At 47.9% G+C, this 13,542-nt stretch overlaps 1 protein-coding gene across 5 annotated transcripts in view; it reads left to right on the forward strand.

Annotated features, from left to right (window-relative positions):
• POLE (DNA polymerase epsilon, catalytic subunit) overlaps positions 1–13,542 on the forward strand; it is a 56,360-nt gene that overhangs the window by 4,587 nt on the left and 38,231 nt on the right. For 4 of the 5 annotated variants that reach the window (XM_033836656.2, XM_073790847.1, XM_033836659.2 and 1 more), the window contains exons 2-16: positions 658–799; positions 1,244–1,324; positions 1,756–1,800; positions 1,954–2,046; positions 2,357–2,511; positions 5,138–5,279; positions 5,406–5,486; positions 6,225–6,332; positions 6,653–6,763; positions 7,038–7,123; positions 7,302–7,421; positions 8,886–9,018; positions 9,112–9,225; positions 9,336–9,548; positions 9,835–9,942. In XM_033836656.2, coding sequence (XP_033692547.1) covers positions 658–799; positions 1,244–1,324; positions 1,756–1,800; positions 1,954–2,046; positions 2,357–2,511; positions 5,138–5,279; positions 5,406–5,486; positions 6,225–6,332; positions 6,653–6,763; positions 7,038–7,123; positions 7,302–7,421; positions 8,886–9,018; positions 9,112–9,225; positions 9,336–9,548; positions 9,835–9,942 — 1,732 coding nt within the window. Of the gene's footprint in view, positions 1–657; positions 800–1,243; positions 1,325–1,755; positions 1,801–1,953; positions 2,047–2,356; positions 2,512–5,137; positions 5,280–5,405; positions 5,487–6,224; positions 6,333–6,652; positions 6,764–7,037; positions 7,124–7,301; positions 7,422–8,885; positions 9,019–9,111; positions 9,226–9,335; positions 9,549–9,834; positions 9,943–13,542 lie in introns of those variants that run through there. The other variant, XM_033836658.2, reaches the window with a different exon arrangement.

A 13,542-nucleotide genomic window follows, 5' to 3' on the forward strand; every position in this document is an offset into this window, starting at 1 on the left:
ACATGGGTTAAATATTCACCTGTTGAAGAATATCTGGGTTGTTTTGGCTTTTTGTCTGTAATGAACAAAGCTGCAATGAACATTCACATGCAAGTTTTTGGTATGAGCACGACTTTTCTCTGGGATAAAAGCCTAGGATTGCAGTACTGGACTTTGTGCTTTTTTTTTTTTTTTTTTTTTTTTTTTTTTGCGGTACGCGGGCCTCTCACCGTTGTGGCCTCTCCCGCTGCGGAGCACAGGCTCCGGACGTGCAGGCTCAGCGGCCACGGCTCACCGGCCCAGCCGCTCCGCGGCATGTGGGATCCTCCCGAACCAGGGCACGAACCCATGTCCCCTGCATCGCAGGCGGACTCCCAACCACTGCACCACCAGGGAAGCCCTGTGCATTTTTAATATCCCACGAGGCAGCAGTGTCCAGCCAAGATTGTTGTTTTTATTAGTGTTCTGGTTGCACAGGTAAACAAGTTTTGAGGGTTCTGCCCCAGTCATCTTTTTCCTGAGACCTGTTATCTTAATGAGCTATTTTGCCAAATGTGAGGTTTTTCAGGGATGCTCCTACCATGTCACAAACGAAATTCTTACACTAGGCAGACTGAGGGCTGCGGGAGTAGATAGTGTCATGATCAGCGGAGACCGGATTTCTCTCCTTTCACTCAGGGACGATGGCCCCTCTACCTCTGTCTCGGCACTCAAGCGCCTGGAGCGCAGTCAGTGGACAGATAAGATGGATCTGCGGTTTGGTTTTGAGAGACTCAAGGAGCCTGGTGAGAAGACAGGCTGGCTTATCAACATGCACCCTGTAAGCACCTGTGCTTTTCCTCCATCTTCCTCTTTCCATTCAGGAGGGTGGCTGCACCCCTTGTGGCATAGCCCTTGTCTGAAGAGTAGGTGACCCCCAGTGGGAACCTGTTGTCTGGGCAATACAGGTAGAGATGGGATTGTTCGTAGCTCTCCTGCTTTCCTCTCTAACTTCTTTGGGTCATAAAGAGGCCACTGGGAAGACTGAGGTAAGGGGCATCCCTGTTACCCATAAGAATAAAGCTTTCAAAGATGAGGGGGGAACAGAAATTCCCATTTGGAGGCTGTTATGATGCGGTTCTTGTGAATGGGGCCAGTAGTGTTTATGCAAAAGGGTAGAGAAAGATTTTGTTTTTAAAGTGCTCAGTTTCCCAGAGAAGGAGGAAAAGGCTCTTGTGCTGTGTAGAGGATAACTTTGTGCCCATGTTGACTGCTTCTCTTGTAGACGGAGATTTTAGATGAAGATAAACGCTTAGTTAGTGCAGTGGATTACTACTTTATTCAAGATGATGGGAGCAGATTTAAGGTAAGCCCTTGACATCCAAGAAGCTAACAACCACTCAGTAATGAGGCATAGCTGGGCTCAAAATGGCAAGTGTCCTTTTAGCTCTGCAACTGTGAGGAGAGGGATTGGGAGGCTTGCGGTGTGCAGCTTCCTGAAGCCCTTTAGGGACATGGGCCCCTTGGAGCCGCATTAGTCACCACTTAAGTTGTCCTAAGAGAAGCTAGCTCAGAAAGACTGAAAGATGAGCAGCATTGTGTCTCTTAGACTCTTGCCCCTGTGATATGTGCAGGTCCTAATTTTCTATTGCACTGTCTCTCTTAAGATATGTCAAGGTCAAGGATGCATTGGATCTAGGCTAGGCTATATCACGGGTATAACAGCAAACAGCCTGTCTTCATTTTTCTTCCTTTTTTCTTTCTCATCACCCCCCTGAATGGGTGTGACTCTTGCAGGTGGCCTTGCCCTATAAGCCATATTTCTACATTGCAACCAGAAAGGTAAGTCTGTGGTTCATGGCATCAGGTCAAACGACCTGTGCCTCGTTTTGTGGGGGGATTTAAAACTGGAAATAAAGAGGCTTCAAGAGAAGTAAGCAAGGAAGGAAATAGATTTTACTAATGGGAAGTCCTTTCATTCTGATCCTGATTTAGGGTTGTGAGCGAGAAGTTTCGTCTTTTCTCTCTAAGAAGTTTCAGGGTAAAATCGCTAAAGTAGAGACTGTCCCTAAAGAGGATCTGGACTTGGTGAGTATCACCCAGCCCTTTCAGGGTAAATGAGGCCGGGTCCACCCTGCCCATGGGGTGAGATGGGAAGAGGACAAGTTCCACACCTGTGGGACAGTATAGATGATGGGCTTTGGTGACTGTCCCTGTATCCTCTTAGAGAACTCTAGTGGCATAGTTGGTGCCACATGCAGAGTTGAACACGGTGCTTTGGAGTTGCCAACTCTTCAAATCATTTATTTACCTTTGAATCATCTCGCCTTATTTCCTCTCCCCAATGTAGTATTTTTTTTCTCTTTGAATTCATGAGCACCATCTCTTCACTCTGTAGCCAAATCACTTGGTTGGGTTGAAACGAAATTACATTAAGCTGTCCTTCAACACCGTGGAGGACCTTGTCAAAGTGAGGAAGGAGATCTCCCCTGCTGTGAAGAAAAACCGGGAACAGGGCCACACCAGTGATGCCTATACGGCTATGCTCACCAGGTAAGCTTCATTCACATAAGCAGAGCAGCCAGTCGGTCCACAAGGACTGTTTCCCATTTTTCCTACGTTTACAGGATGGGTAGGAGGTGGGAAAACTCAGCAATAAAATTACCTTAATGATTGGCTCCATTCAATGTGGAAACAGTTTTGAGCAATTAGGTAGACTTTCTTTCTTTTCTTTTTTTTTTTTTTTTTTTTTTTTTGCGGTACGCGGGCCTCTCACTGTTGTGGCCTCTCCCGTTGCGGAGCACAGGCTCCGGACGCGCAGGCTCAGCGGCCATGGCTCATGGGCCCAGCCGCTCCGTGGCATGTGGGATCCTCCCGGACCAGGGCATGAACCCATGTCCCCTGCATCGGCAGGTGGACTCTCAACCACTGCGCCACCAGGGAAGCCCTGGTAGACTTTCTTATATGTTCCCTTTGTGTTAAATAAATGGTGGATTCCCAGGCTGTATTTTAGATGTCCCTTTTATCTTACATAGAGGGTAGATTTGTGGCTCCAAATTTAGTTGCTGTAACAGTAGACATTTTAGATTTCTAATCCCACCATCTTAACACAGTCTGTTTTCATGGTTTTTAGTAAGTGTTAAGATGTCTGCAATTTTTATTAAATACCCATATTTGCATAGCACATCTTCTCCAGAGATCCCTGGGTATTATACAGAGAAATTTAAATATAGGACAACAAACACTGTTCATTAAATATTTAGACAGCAACTGTAATAAGAAACAGGGTAAGAGATTAAGAAGAAATCTTGGCTAATTAAAAGTTGTGATGACTTCCACATACAGATGGCCAACAGGCGCATGAAAAGATGCTCAACATCTCTATTAGGGAAATGCAAAGCAAAACTACAGTGAGGTACCACCTCACACTAGTCAGAATGGCCATCATTAAAAAGTCTACAGGGCTTCCCTGGTGGCGCAGTGGTTGAGAGTCCGCCTGCCGATGCAGGGGACATGGGTTCGTGCCCTGGTCCGGGAAGATCCCACATGCCGCGGAGCGGCTGGGCCCGTGAGCCATGGCCACTGAGCCTGCGCGTCCGGAGCCTGTGCTCCGCAACGGGAGAGGCCACAACAGTGAGAGGCCCGCGTACTGCAAAAAAAACAAACAAACAAAAAAAACTACAAATAACAAATGCTGGAGAGAGTGTGGAGAAAAGGGAACCCTCCTACCCTGTTGGTAGGAATGTAAATTGGTGCAGTCATTATGGAGAACAGTATGGAGGTTCCTCAAAAAACTAAAAAATAGAGTGCCATATGACTCAGCCATCCCACTCCTGGGCATATATCCGGACAAAACCATAATTCCAAAAGATACATGCACCCCTATGTTCATAGCTGCATTATTCACAATGGCCAAGACATGGAAACAACCTAAATGTCCATCGACAGATGAATGGATAAAGAAGATGTGGCACATATATACAGTGGAATACAACTCAGCCATAAAAAAGAATAGAATAATGCCATTTGCAGCAGCATGGATGGATTTAGAGATTATCATACTAAGCGAAGTAAGTCAGAAAGGGAAAGAAAATACTATATATCACTTATAATGTGGAATCTAAAATATGACACAAATGAACTTATCTACGAAACAAAAACAGACTCATGGACATACAGAACAGACTTGTGGTTGCCAAGGGGAAGGTGGGGGGGGAGGGATGGATTGGGAGATTGGGGTTAGCGGATGCAAACTATTATATATAGAATGGATAAACAATAAGGCCTACTGTATAGCATAGGGAACTATATTTAATACCCTGTGGTAAACAATAATGGAAAAGAATTTTTAAAAGAATGTTTATATATGTATAACTGAATCATTTTGCTGTACAGCAGAAATTAACACAACATTGTAAATCAGCTCTACTTCAATTTTTAAAAAAGGCACACAAAAAGTTAAGATGACTTCAGAAGAACTAATTGTATCCTCTGACAAAAGTTGATCGGTTTGGGACCCTGAACATTTCTGCACACTACCCCCCCACAGTGGCCCATTAATTACTTTTCAGAATATTGCAAGTTGTAACCAGAGACCGAGTCCCCAGAGGCCTGCCTTCTCTAAAACCCATTGCCTTTCTTTCCCCCCTTAATAGTCCATTCGGTATTTGAAAGCTTAGTGGGCTAATATTGGAGTGAATATTCTAATGACAATGATTCCCTCTTTGATATGGTAAGAATAATTATGATACAGAAATAGTCACTGTTTACCTGTCACTTCACCATGCCTACAGCTTTGTGGCTAGTACCTCATGACACTCTTGCAGGGTGGGCCTGTTACTGTCATCCTCGTTTTCTTGATGAAGAAATAAGCTCAGTGAGGGTGGGTCACATCTGTAGACATGCCTCCCAAGTAACAGTTTCCTTTCTTTGCTCTTTTAAATGGGGTGTAACTTACGTCCTATAAAATGAATGTTCTAAGTATACTGAATTTCCTTGTGTCTGTGGCCTGCTGCTTGGTGGGGTGGGGTTCATCCAAGGTCATTCCTTACGAAGGGCCTGTCCTGATCATCTCAGCCACGTTGTAAAACTTTAGTGTTTTCATTGTATGGACACTGGTCTTCCCCCCTCCAGCCCCTAGCGGAGCATAGTTGAAAAAGCTGCTGTCTTTATTTTGCAGTGTTCTACAAGGGGGCAGTGTGATTACTGACGAAGAGGAAGCCTCTAAGAAGATTTCTGACCAATTGGACAACATTGTGGACATGCGAGAGTACGATGTGCCCTACCACATCCGCCTCTCCATTGACCTGAAGATCCATGTGGTGAGTGGGCTATTGCATGTGGGCAGTTCCTGATAGCCAGGAGGTGATACTGAAGGATAGATCCATAGAGTTGACTTCCTTGGACAGATGTAGAAGTCTTTAGTTAATGCACCACACGTCCTGCAGGCTCACTGGTACAACATCCGGTACCGAGGAAGTGCCTTTCCAGTGGAAATTGCCCGCCGCGATGACCTTGTTGAACGACCCGTAAGTACTACTTGTATTTCTTCCATCTTAAACTTGCCAGTTGTTTTTGGAGAGTGAATTCTGCGCTGAAAGGTGAATTTGATTCAAAGGTTTGTTTGCTTCTTTTTCCTCAGATACCTTCTTAAAAGAATTATGGGGTAGTTGTTTTTTTCATCAGTTTCTGACCTGACAGTATAATTTGACTTTGCACACAGACATCATCACGTGATGTCAGTATTTGAGCTAGGCTGGATCGGAACATTTGAGGGAAAGCTCTGACTTCCATTTTGGGTGGTTAATAGTAAAGTGATACGTTGAAAAGTGGATTCATAACTGGTTTGGGGACAGCTTTGTGATCTTGGGAAAGTCTATATACTCTGTTTTCTCACATCCAAAATGAAGTTGTCAGTTCTGTATCATAATCTCCTGTCAGGGTTGCCATAAAGGACAAAATGAGTGATGCATTTTAAAGAGCTTTGAGACTCAGGTGTTCTGTAATTCTAGACTTTTCCTGTGAACAGCTACTCTAGCATTTTTTCATATGTTTAAGTTTTCATATCCTCATGGTATTCTGGACATAGGTCATTCATCCCCAAGATGCCAGTCCCACTTCCTCCTGAACCTTTCCCGGCAGCAGCTTGACTCTTACTTTTAGTAACTGGCAGTAGAGGTGGAGGTGGTGGGTGTCAAGAGGACCACAGGGTCTCCAGAGCTCAGCTTGGTTTGTGGCCGACTTAATGCTACATTTTGTCCCTTCAGGACCCTGTGGTTTTAGCATTTGACATTGAGACGACCAAACTGCCCCTCAAGTTTCCCGATGCTGAGACTGATCAGATTATGATGATTTCCTATATGATTGATGGTCAGGTGAGTGGTGCCTTCTGGGATGTAAGCTCTCTGTGAACAAGGACCATAGCTGGTCCCCAAACCAGAACAGTGTCCACCCTTGGTTAGTACTTTTTTTGTGAATAATGAGTGAGTGGAGTCCACAGAACCTGTTCTAACATCCAGCCACGCCCTGCCTTCCAGGCAAATCTGAGGATTAGGTAGAGTGTCTCTTCTTGGGAAAGCCAGGGCGCTTCAAGCTGCTGCAGAGATTTCGTAGCGAGAGTCTCTGGGCTGCGTGTGAGAGGTGTGTCTTTGGCTTTGTGTCTCTAACTCATACTGACTGCTAATGAACTTCCCAGGGCTACCTCATCACCAACAGGGAGATCGTCTCAGAAGATATAGAAGATTTCGAGTTCACCCCCAAGCCAGAATATGAAGGGCCCTTCTATGTCTTCAATGCGCCTGATGAGGTAGAGGTGTCACTTGGGAAACTGCCTGATGTTTGGGGTAGAGTGGGAAGGGGAGGCAGGCCTGGTGACCCTCTTAGGCCTCAGCATTCCTCTAATCATAGCAGCAGCTGGACTCAGTCCCCAGTGGTTGGTCCTCGTTCACCTGGAGGCCCTGTTGGGTTGGAAATAACAGGCTTACGTGAGGTTGCTGCTCCTCAGCTTTGGAGAGCTGCCTGGAAATCGCTTGAAGGAGAGTAAAAGCAACCCTCTGACTGCTAAGATTTGTTGAATTCAGGTTCATCTAATCCAAAGATGGTTCGAACACATCCAGGAGACCAAACCCAACATCATGGTCACCTATAATGGGGACTTTTTTGACTGGTGAGTCAGAACGGGGGTGGGGGGTGGGGGGGGGAGGAGCACCGCTGGGTGGCGCGGGCGGGCTCCGCACTGTGATTGAGAGGAGCTCGCGTGAGGCGTCCCCTGGGGGCAGTCTTCCCGGTCTCTTAGGAATTAGAGACTCACTGCCCCACGTGCTTGTCCATCCTCTCGTCATTAGGCCGTTTGTGGAGGCCAGAGCAGCGGTCCATGGACTGAGCATGTACCAGGAGGTTGGGTTCCAGAAGGACAGCCAGGGGGAGTACAAAGCACCCCAGTGCATCCACATGGACTGTCTCAGGTAGGCCCCACAGCTCACCTGGCAGCTGGTCACAGTGTCTCATGAGGGCTTCCTGTGAGTGAGGTCCAAGGTTCCCTTCTCGCACACGCTGGTCCTGTCCACAAGAAGTAGCTCCCATCATCTGAGAGAACAGTGGCTGCCGGCTCTGCCCAGGTCCCGGGATGTGTCTTTCATCATTTGTTCATCCTTCATTCAGTCAGCAAACACACGCTGAGCACTGGTCCTCAGGGTGTGGAAACCAGACCAGAAAGAAAGACCTGGTAGAGTGAGGCCCGGTGCTATGGGAGCTCGTGGAGGGGCCTTGGCTTCCCACACGAGGTTGGGATGTGGTAGTCAGGCTCGTGCATGGTGTCCAGGCAGGCTGGGGTGTCCAGCCTGAGGACAAGTGTGCAAAGTGGCCCAGAGTGCTGAGGGGCAAGGCTGGAGTGGAAGGAGGTCTCGTGGGCTTTCTGTGCCTGGTGGGGAGGGGTTTTTATCTTGGTGGTCATGGGGAGCCATTGATGCGTTTTCTCTTTAGCCCTGGTGTTACGGCACGTGGATTGAAGGGGCAGGCTGGGTCATAACGTGCACAGGAGTGAAGAGGGCTGGACTAGAGATATTTGAGAGCCGAGGACTTGGGGATCTCTAGATTTGGGGACAGGTGCAGGAGGCATGGCGAACTCTGGTTCTCAGGGCTTGGGGTGGGCTTATGGGGGAATAGAACACAGCTCGGGTTCCGAGTAGCAGCAGGCCTGGGAGCCCTACCCACGTGGAGGGCCTGGAGACTGTGGGGCACTGTGATGTGGTAAAAAAAAAAAAAAAAAAAAGGTGGTAGTTGATAGATTCTCAAGAAGAGAAGTAAAAGAGAAGCGGGCACCCTCAGTGGAGGCAGCAGCGCCATGGAGGCCCCAGTGGGGCATTTCTGAGGGAGAGGACGGCCCACAGGGCAGAGAGGCCAAGGAAGGTGAGATTGGATGCTGCCAGTAAGAAGATGTGGGTCCTAGAGAGACAACGGTGTGTGTCATGGGGGAAGAGGTGGAGATGGGCGCGAGGTTGCCTGGAGTGTTTCTGTGCTAAAGGGATGGTGCAAGAGGATGAGGAGAGTTTGACGACAGGGTGTGAGGGGCGGGGAGAGCAGGGCAGAGCCTGGCTGTAGAGGGGACAAGCCGTGGAGGGATCCAGAACGCCAGAGGGCGCAGGTTCCTGCCTGCCCCCCTTTGCGTTTCTCTGTGAGGCTGAGAGGAAGGCCGTGGGGCTGGAAGGACTGGCTCTGGCATCTCCTTGTTGGTGGGTTTGTCTGTGAAATTGACTGGATCCGGGTGAAAGCTTTTTACAAGGGGCCTGCACCACGTGACGCCTTGGAGATCTTTGGGTGCCCATCAGGACCCTGCATCTTCCTGTGGTGTGTCCGGCTTTGCAGCCTCTCACAGGTTCCTGGGCTTCGTCTCAGAATCATTTCTGGCTTTTGCTCTTTCTCATTCCCAGGTGGGTGAAGAGGGACAGTTACCTTCCCGTGGGCAGCCACAACCTCAAAGCAGCTGCCAAAGCCAAGCTGGGCTATGACCCCGTGGAGCTGGACCCCGAGGACATGTGCCGGATGGCCACTGAGCAGCCCCAGGCACGTGCCCTGCCTCGCTGAGTCGCCCTTCGGCTGGCGGTGGTGGCCTGCTGGGCGCCTCATTGACCTTACTCTCTGATATTCTCTCCTTAGACGCTGGCCACCTACTCGGTGTCAGACGCAGTGGCCACATACTACCTGTACATGAAGTACGTCCACCCCTTTATATTCGCCCTGTGCACCATTATCCCCATGGAACCCGATGAGGTCAGTGCCTCTCCTGGCCCGCTGCCTGCCAGGGGTGGTCCCAGGCAGCTGATGCGGACGCAGCCGTTGGAGTTTGGTGTTTGGCTTAAAGCCTGGCGTTTCCCCCGTAGGTGCTGCGGAAGGGCTCCGGGACGCTGTGTGAGGCCTTGCTGATGGTACAGGCCTTCCACGCCAACATCGTCTTCCCCAACAAGCAGGAGCCAGAGTTCAGCAAGCTGACAGATGATGGCCACGTGCTGGATGCCGAGACCTACGTGGGTGGCCACGTGGAAGCCCTGGAGTCGGGCGTGTTCCGCAGCGATATCCCCTGCCGGTTCCGGATGGTGCGCCCCTCCTGAGGCTCCTGAAGCTGGGCCTCTTCCCGCCAGTGCTGTGGGCGGACCCAGGAAGGACCCAGCCCACAAGGGCTGAAATAAAGCCCTTGCCCCTTGGGCCCCTTGCCAGCCGTCCTTTGTCTGGCCTGCCCTTTAGGGTGCTGTAGGGCGAGCACTCGGCTCCACTCGGCTCCTTCTGGAGCATTCTCTTTGTAGCGTCCCACCTGAGGCAGGTTACTTGGTGCGAGGGCATTTTCCTCTCTTACTCATGTCCTCTCTTGGTTGTTTGTGTTAGAATCCTGCTGCCTTTGACTTCCTGCTGCAGCGGGTGGAGAAGACCATGCGTCACGCCATCGAGGAAGAGGAGAAGGTGCCCATGGAGCAGGTCACCAACTTCCAAGAGGTGACGCACGGGGGGCTGGAGGGGGGACAGTCCGCTTACACGTCTCGCCTTGCACATTGGCTTCTTTCATCGGCATGTTTATTGTGCACCTATTGTGTGGTGGCACTTGGGCGCCGAGACAGAGGACACGGGGCCTGGTCTGGTCTAGTTAGGACAGGAGAGCGTGGTGCTCGCAGTGAGTGACTCGATTTGGTGAGGTGGGAGAATTTCACAGAGATGGCGAAGGCTTTCGGGACAAAGTGGTGTGATGTGGGAGAGAGGAAGGCAAGTGAAGGGTTTCGTGCCAGTTTACCTGAACTGTATTTTGTAGGCAATGAGGAGCCATTGGAGGATTTTAACTTTTTATTGTCAAGAGACTTTAAAAAATGATGGTAGGAGTTCCTACAAATTACAGGGCAGAATATAGTGACTGTAAAGTCCATCACATAATGGTTAGAAAATGCCATATGCAAAGCGTGTCACATGACTGGAGGCCCCAGGCGCCTCCCACTTCGCTGTCCTGTTCCTTTGGATGCTGCACATCTTGGGTCTCTGTCAGGTCCTGCTCAACACTTTAACATATTCAGCTACTTTAGTACTTTGCAGTTCTTACCATTTCTAGGATTGATTTCAAGAAACGCCTTATAACAGATTCACCAGGCAAAATTCAAACAAGAACGTGTGCACATGCTCTGCAAACTATGAAGTACTGTGCAGCTCTTGTCAGCTGCAGCTATCATGTACTTTGGGAACTCTCTGTGAACCAACCTGAGAAGGGAGTCTAGGTTGAATAACAAATAGGAGTTAAAGAACAACTTGAAAGGAACAAAGTTACTACTTTCTTTTTTGAGGGGTTGGTGTGGGTGTGGGCGCAGTAGGTGGGATCTTAGTTCCCAGACGACCAGGGGTCAAACCCAGGCCCCTGGCAGTGAGAGCACTGGGTCCTAACCACTGGACCACCAGGGAGTTCCCAAAAGATACTACTTTCACGTCCAAGAACCAATGAAATGAGTGAGGAGTGAGGCTTAAGGTATGCTAACTGGAGGGACTCCAGACACCTTAGCGAATCTGGATGTGAACTCTTTCTAGGTGACAGGTAGTATGTCTTAGTAGCTGTCTCCAAAGTCCCTGAAACTTCTCTATAGGGTGGCCCAGGGTCTTTAGGGGAAGGGCAGCAGGTTCACCTTTTTGTTCCTGAGTGATCATCCAGGCAGTGGTATGATGACAGCTGGTGGGAGGTGTCAGCTGGGGGCTCACAGCGACGTCTGGCCTGTCCAGGTGTCATCCCCTGTCATCCCAGCCTTCCGCCCCTTATTTGGGTCGCCTTCATCTTCCCTCCAGAGTAGCATTTCAGATCTTGCCTTAGCACAGAGATGGATGGGGGATTGTTCTCCAAATGGCTCATTTGCCTGAGATTCAGTTAGAAACAATAAGTATTACGTTTCTGGTATTTCCTGTTCTACTTGATAGATGTTCCTTTTAGTCATTTTTTCCTTACTAGCTTGAGTTTGACTTCTTTGGAGGGTTTTAAGGAATTTTTTAATACTAAGGGCAATTTTGCATTCAAGTGATTTTCTAATGTGACTTTACCAAAGTTAATGTATTTCATAAAATATGGCTACCCTTCTGATTGATGTTTTTCTTCTGGTTAATTTTTGCATAATTTAGATGTTTTCCAGTTTATACTTGAATGTCTAGAGATTGGCGAACTATAGCCCATAAGGCCTGTTTTTGTACAGTCAGCAAGCTAAGAATGGTTTTCATATTTTTTAAATGTTGTAAAAAAATATGTGATAGATTGTGGCCACAAAACCTGAAGTATTTATTATCTGGCCCTTCACAGAGGTTTGCCAACCCCAGATCTAAAGGTTTTTTTTTTAGCCAGCTTGTCTAAGAATGCCAGTGTATTCAATTAAGTTATCTAATGAGTGTTAGATAACTCCTAAATACAGTAGTTCTCAAATTTTAGTGCTGCATATACATTTTGGATCGAATAAGTACATACCTAATGTTCTGGTTTAACTAGGTGTTACATTTGGGGAGTGAATAAAAATAAAACAAAAATACGCGGCTATCAGAGCCTGTTTAGCCTTTTATAGTTTCAGTGACTTTTTGTTTTTTAGGACAATATTTTTATTTCTAGAAGCTCTATTGGTTCTTTTTCAAATGTGCTTTATTTCTTTAAAGTGGACTTTTTCTCTTGCTGTTTTATTTATTTTCTAATTTTAATTTTTTTTTGAAGTATAGTGATTTATGTTTCAGGTGTACAGCAGTGTGATTCAGTTTTTTATATATATATATATATATATATACACACATACGCATACGTATGTACATACATATGCATATATTCTTTTTTTTTTTTTTTTTGCCTGTGCCGCGTGGCTTGCAGGATCTTAGTTCCCCAACCAGGGATTGAACCCATGCCCCTGCAGTAGAGGTGCAGAGTCCTAACCACTGGACTGCCAGGGAATTCCCTATATATATATATATTTTTTTTTCATATTCTTTCCAATTATAGGTTATTACAGGATATTGAATATAATTCCCTGTGCTATACAGTAGGTCTTTGTTGTTTCTCTTCCTGTGTTTTAGATTTTTGGTCTTTATTGTCTTTAATTAGCCTCATTTTAGCATGTTTACTCCAGGAGGTTACTTCTCTGACGTTCTCAGGGGTCTCCTCCCACTGTGTCTTCTCTCAGTCACGGTGGGTGTTTTTTCCCCATGCTCAGCAGTTTTGGAATGTGAATTCCTCTTCAGTAGGAGGACTGTCAGGTAATTTTACAGTTTCTTCCTGGTTCCACAAAAGTGACACAGGCCTGATGTCCCTTCTTATCTGGTTCCTTGGCTGGAGGGTCTCAGTCTTAGTGGAGAGTTTAATGCAAATCACAGACCTCTTAGCACCCGTGATGACAGATGCTCAGGGAAGATGCTTTCTTTGCCCAGAGCCCACAATGCACATGGTTTTGGTGAGCAGACTTGTTCTAGTTTATTCTTTTATGGAGGTGGCCTTTGAGAGTCCTGCCTTTATTTGGGGCTCTGTGTTTTGTCTCCCTGTTGTGTGTAGCCTGCCCCTCCCTGAGGAGGCATGAGAAGTGTGAAGGAAAGAGTTCACAGCACAGGCCTGAGGCCGCTGACCTCGGAAAGGCCTGCTGCTCTGCTGCCCTTGGCGTCTGGGAACTCGGGTTCCAGCAGGTTTCTCGCTTCCCTCTGATAGGAAGGCCGCACGGAAGCTCAGTTGCTTGTGCAAACAAGGTGGTCTGTGTGAGCACCTGCTTTCCTTCTGGGATTCCGGGTTTTGGTCCATGCAGGCAGAGCTGCCTATGTGAACGGCCCCCAGTAAGAACCCTGGGCAGTGGGTCTCCACGAGCTTCTCTGGGAGACAGCGCTTCTCATGTGTTGTCATGGCTTGATGCTGGAAGAATTCAGCTCATCCAAGCTTGAGCCTGGGCTCTCCCCAAGCGCCTTTTTCCTTTGCTGATTGAGCTCTGTGTCTTTTCCCTGTGAGTCACCAAACCTGGGGATGGTCTTGGGGACCCCAACACAGGGCCCGGCCCTGCCAGGCACCCATTGAGTCAACTCACTGCTCTGGTTTTGAGTCTGCTCATCACTTTTGTTCTC

Source organism: Tursiops truncatus, chromosome 13, assembly GCF_011762595.2.
Source record: "Tursiops truncatus isolate mTurTru1 chromosome 13, mTurTru1.mat.Y, whole genome shotgun sequence".
Lineage (NCBI taxonomy): Eukaryota > Metazoa > Chordata > Mammalia > Artiodactyla > Delphinidae > Tursiops > Tursiops truncatus.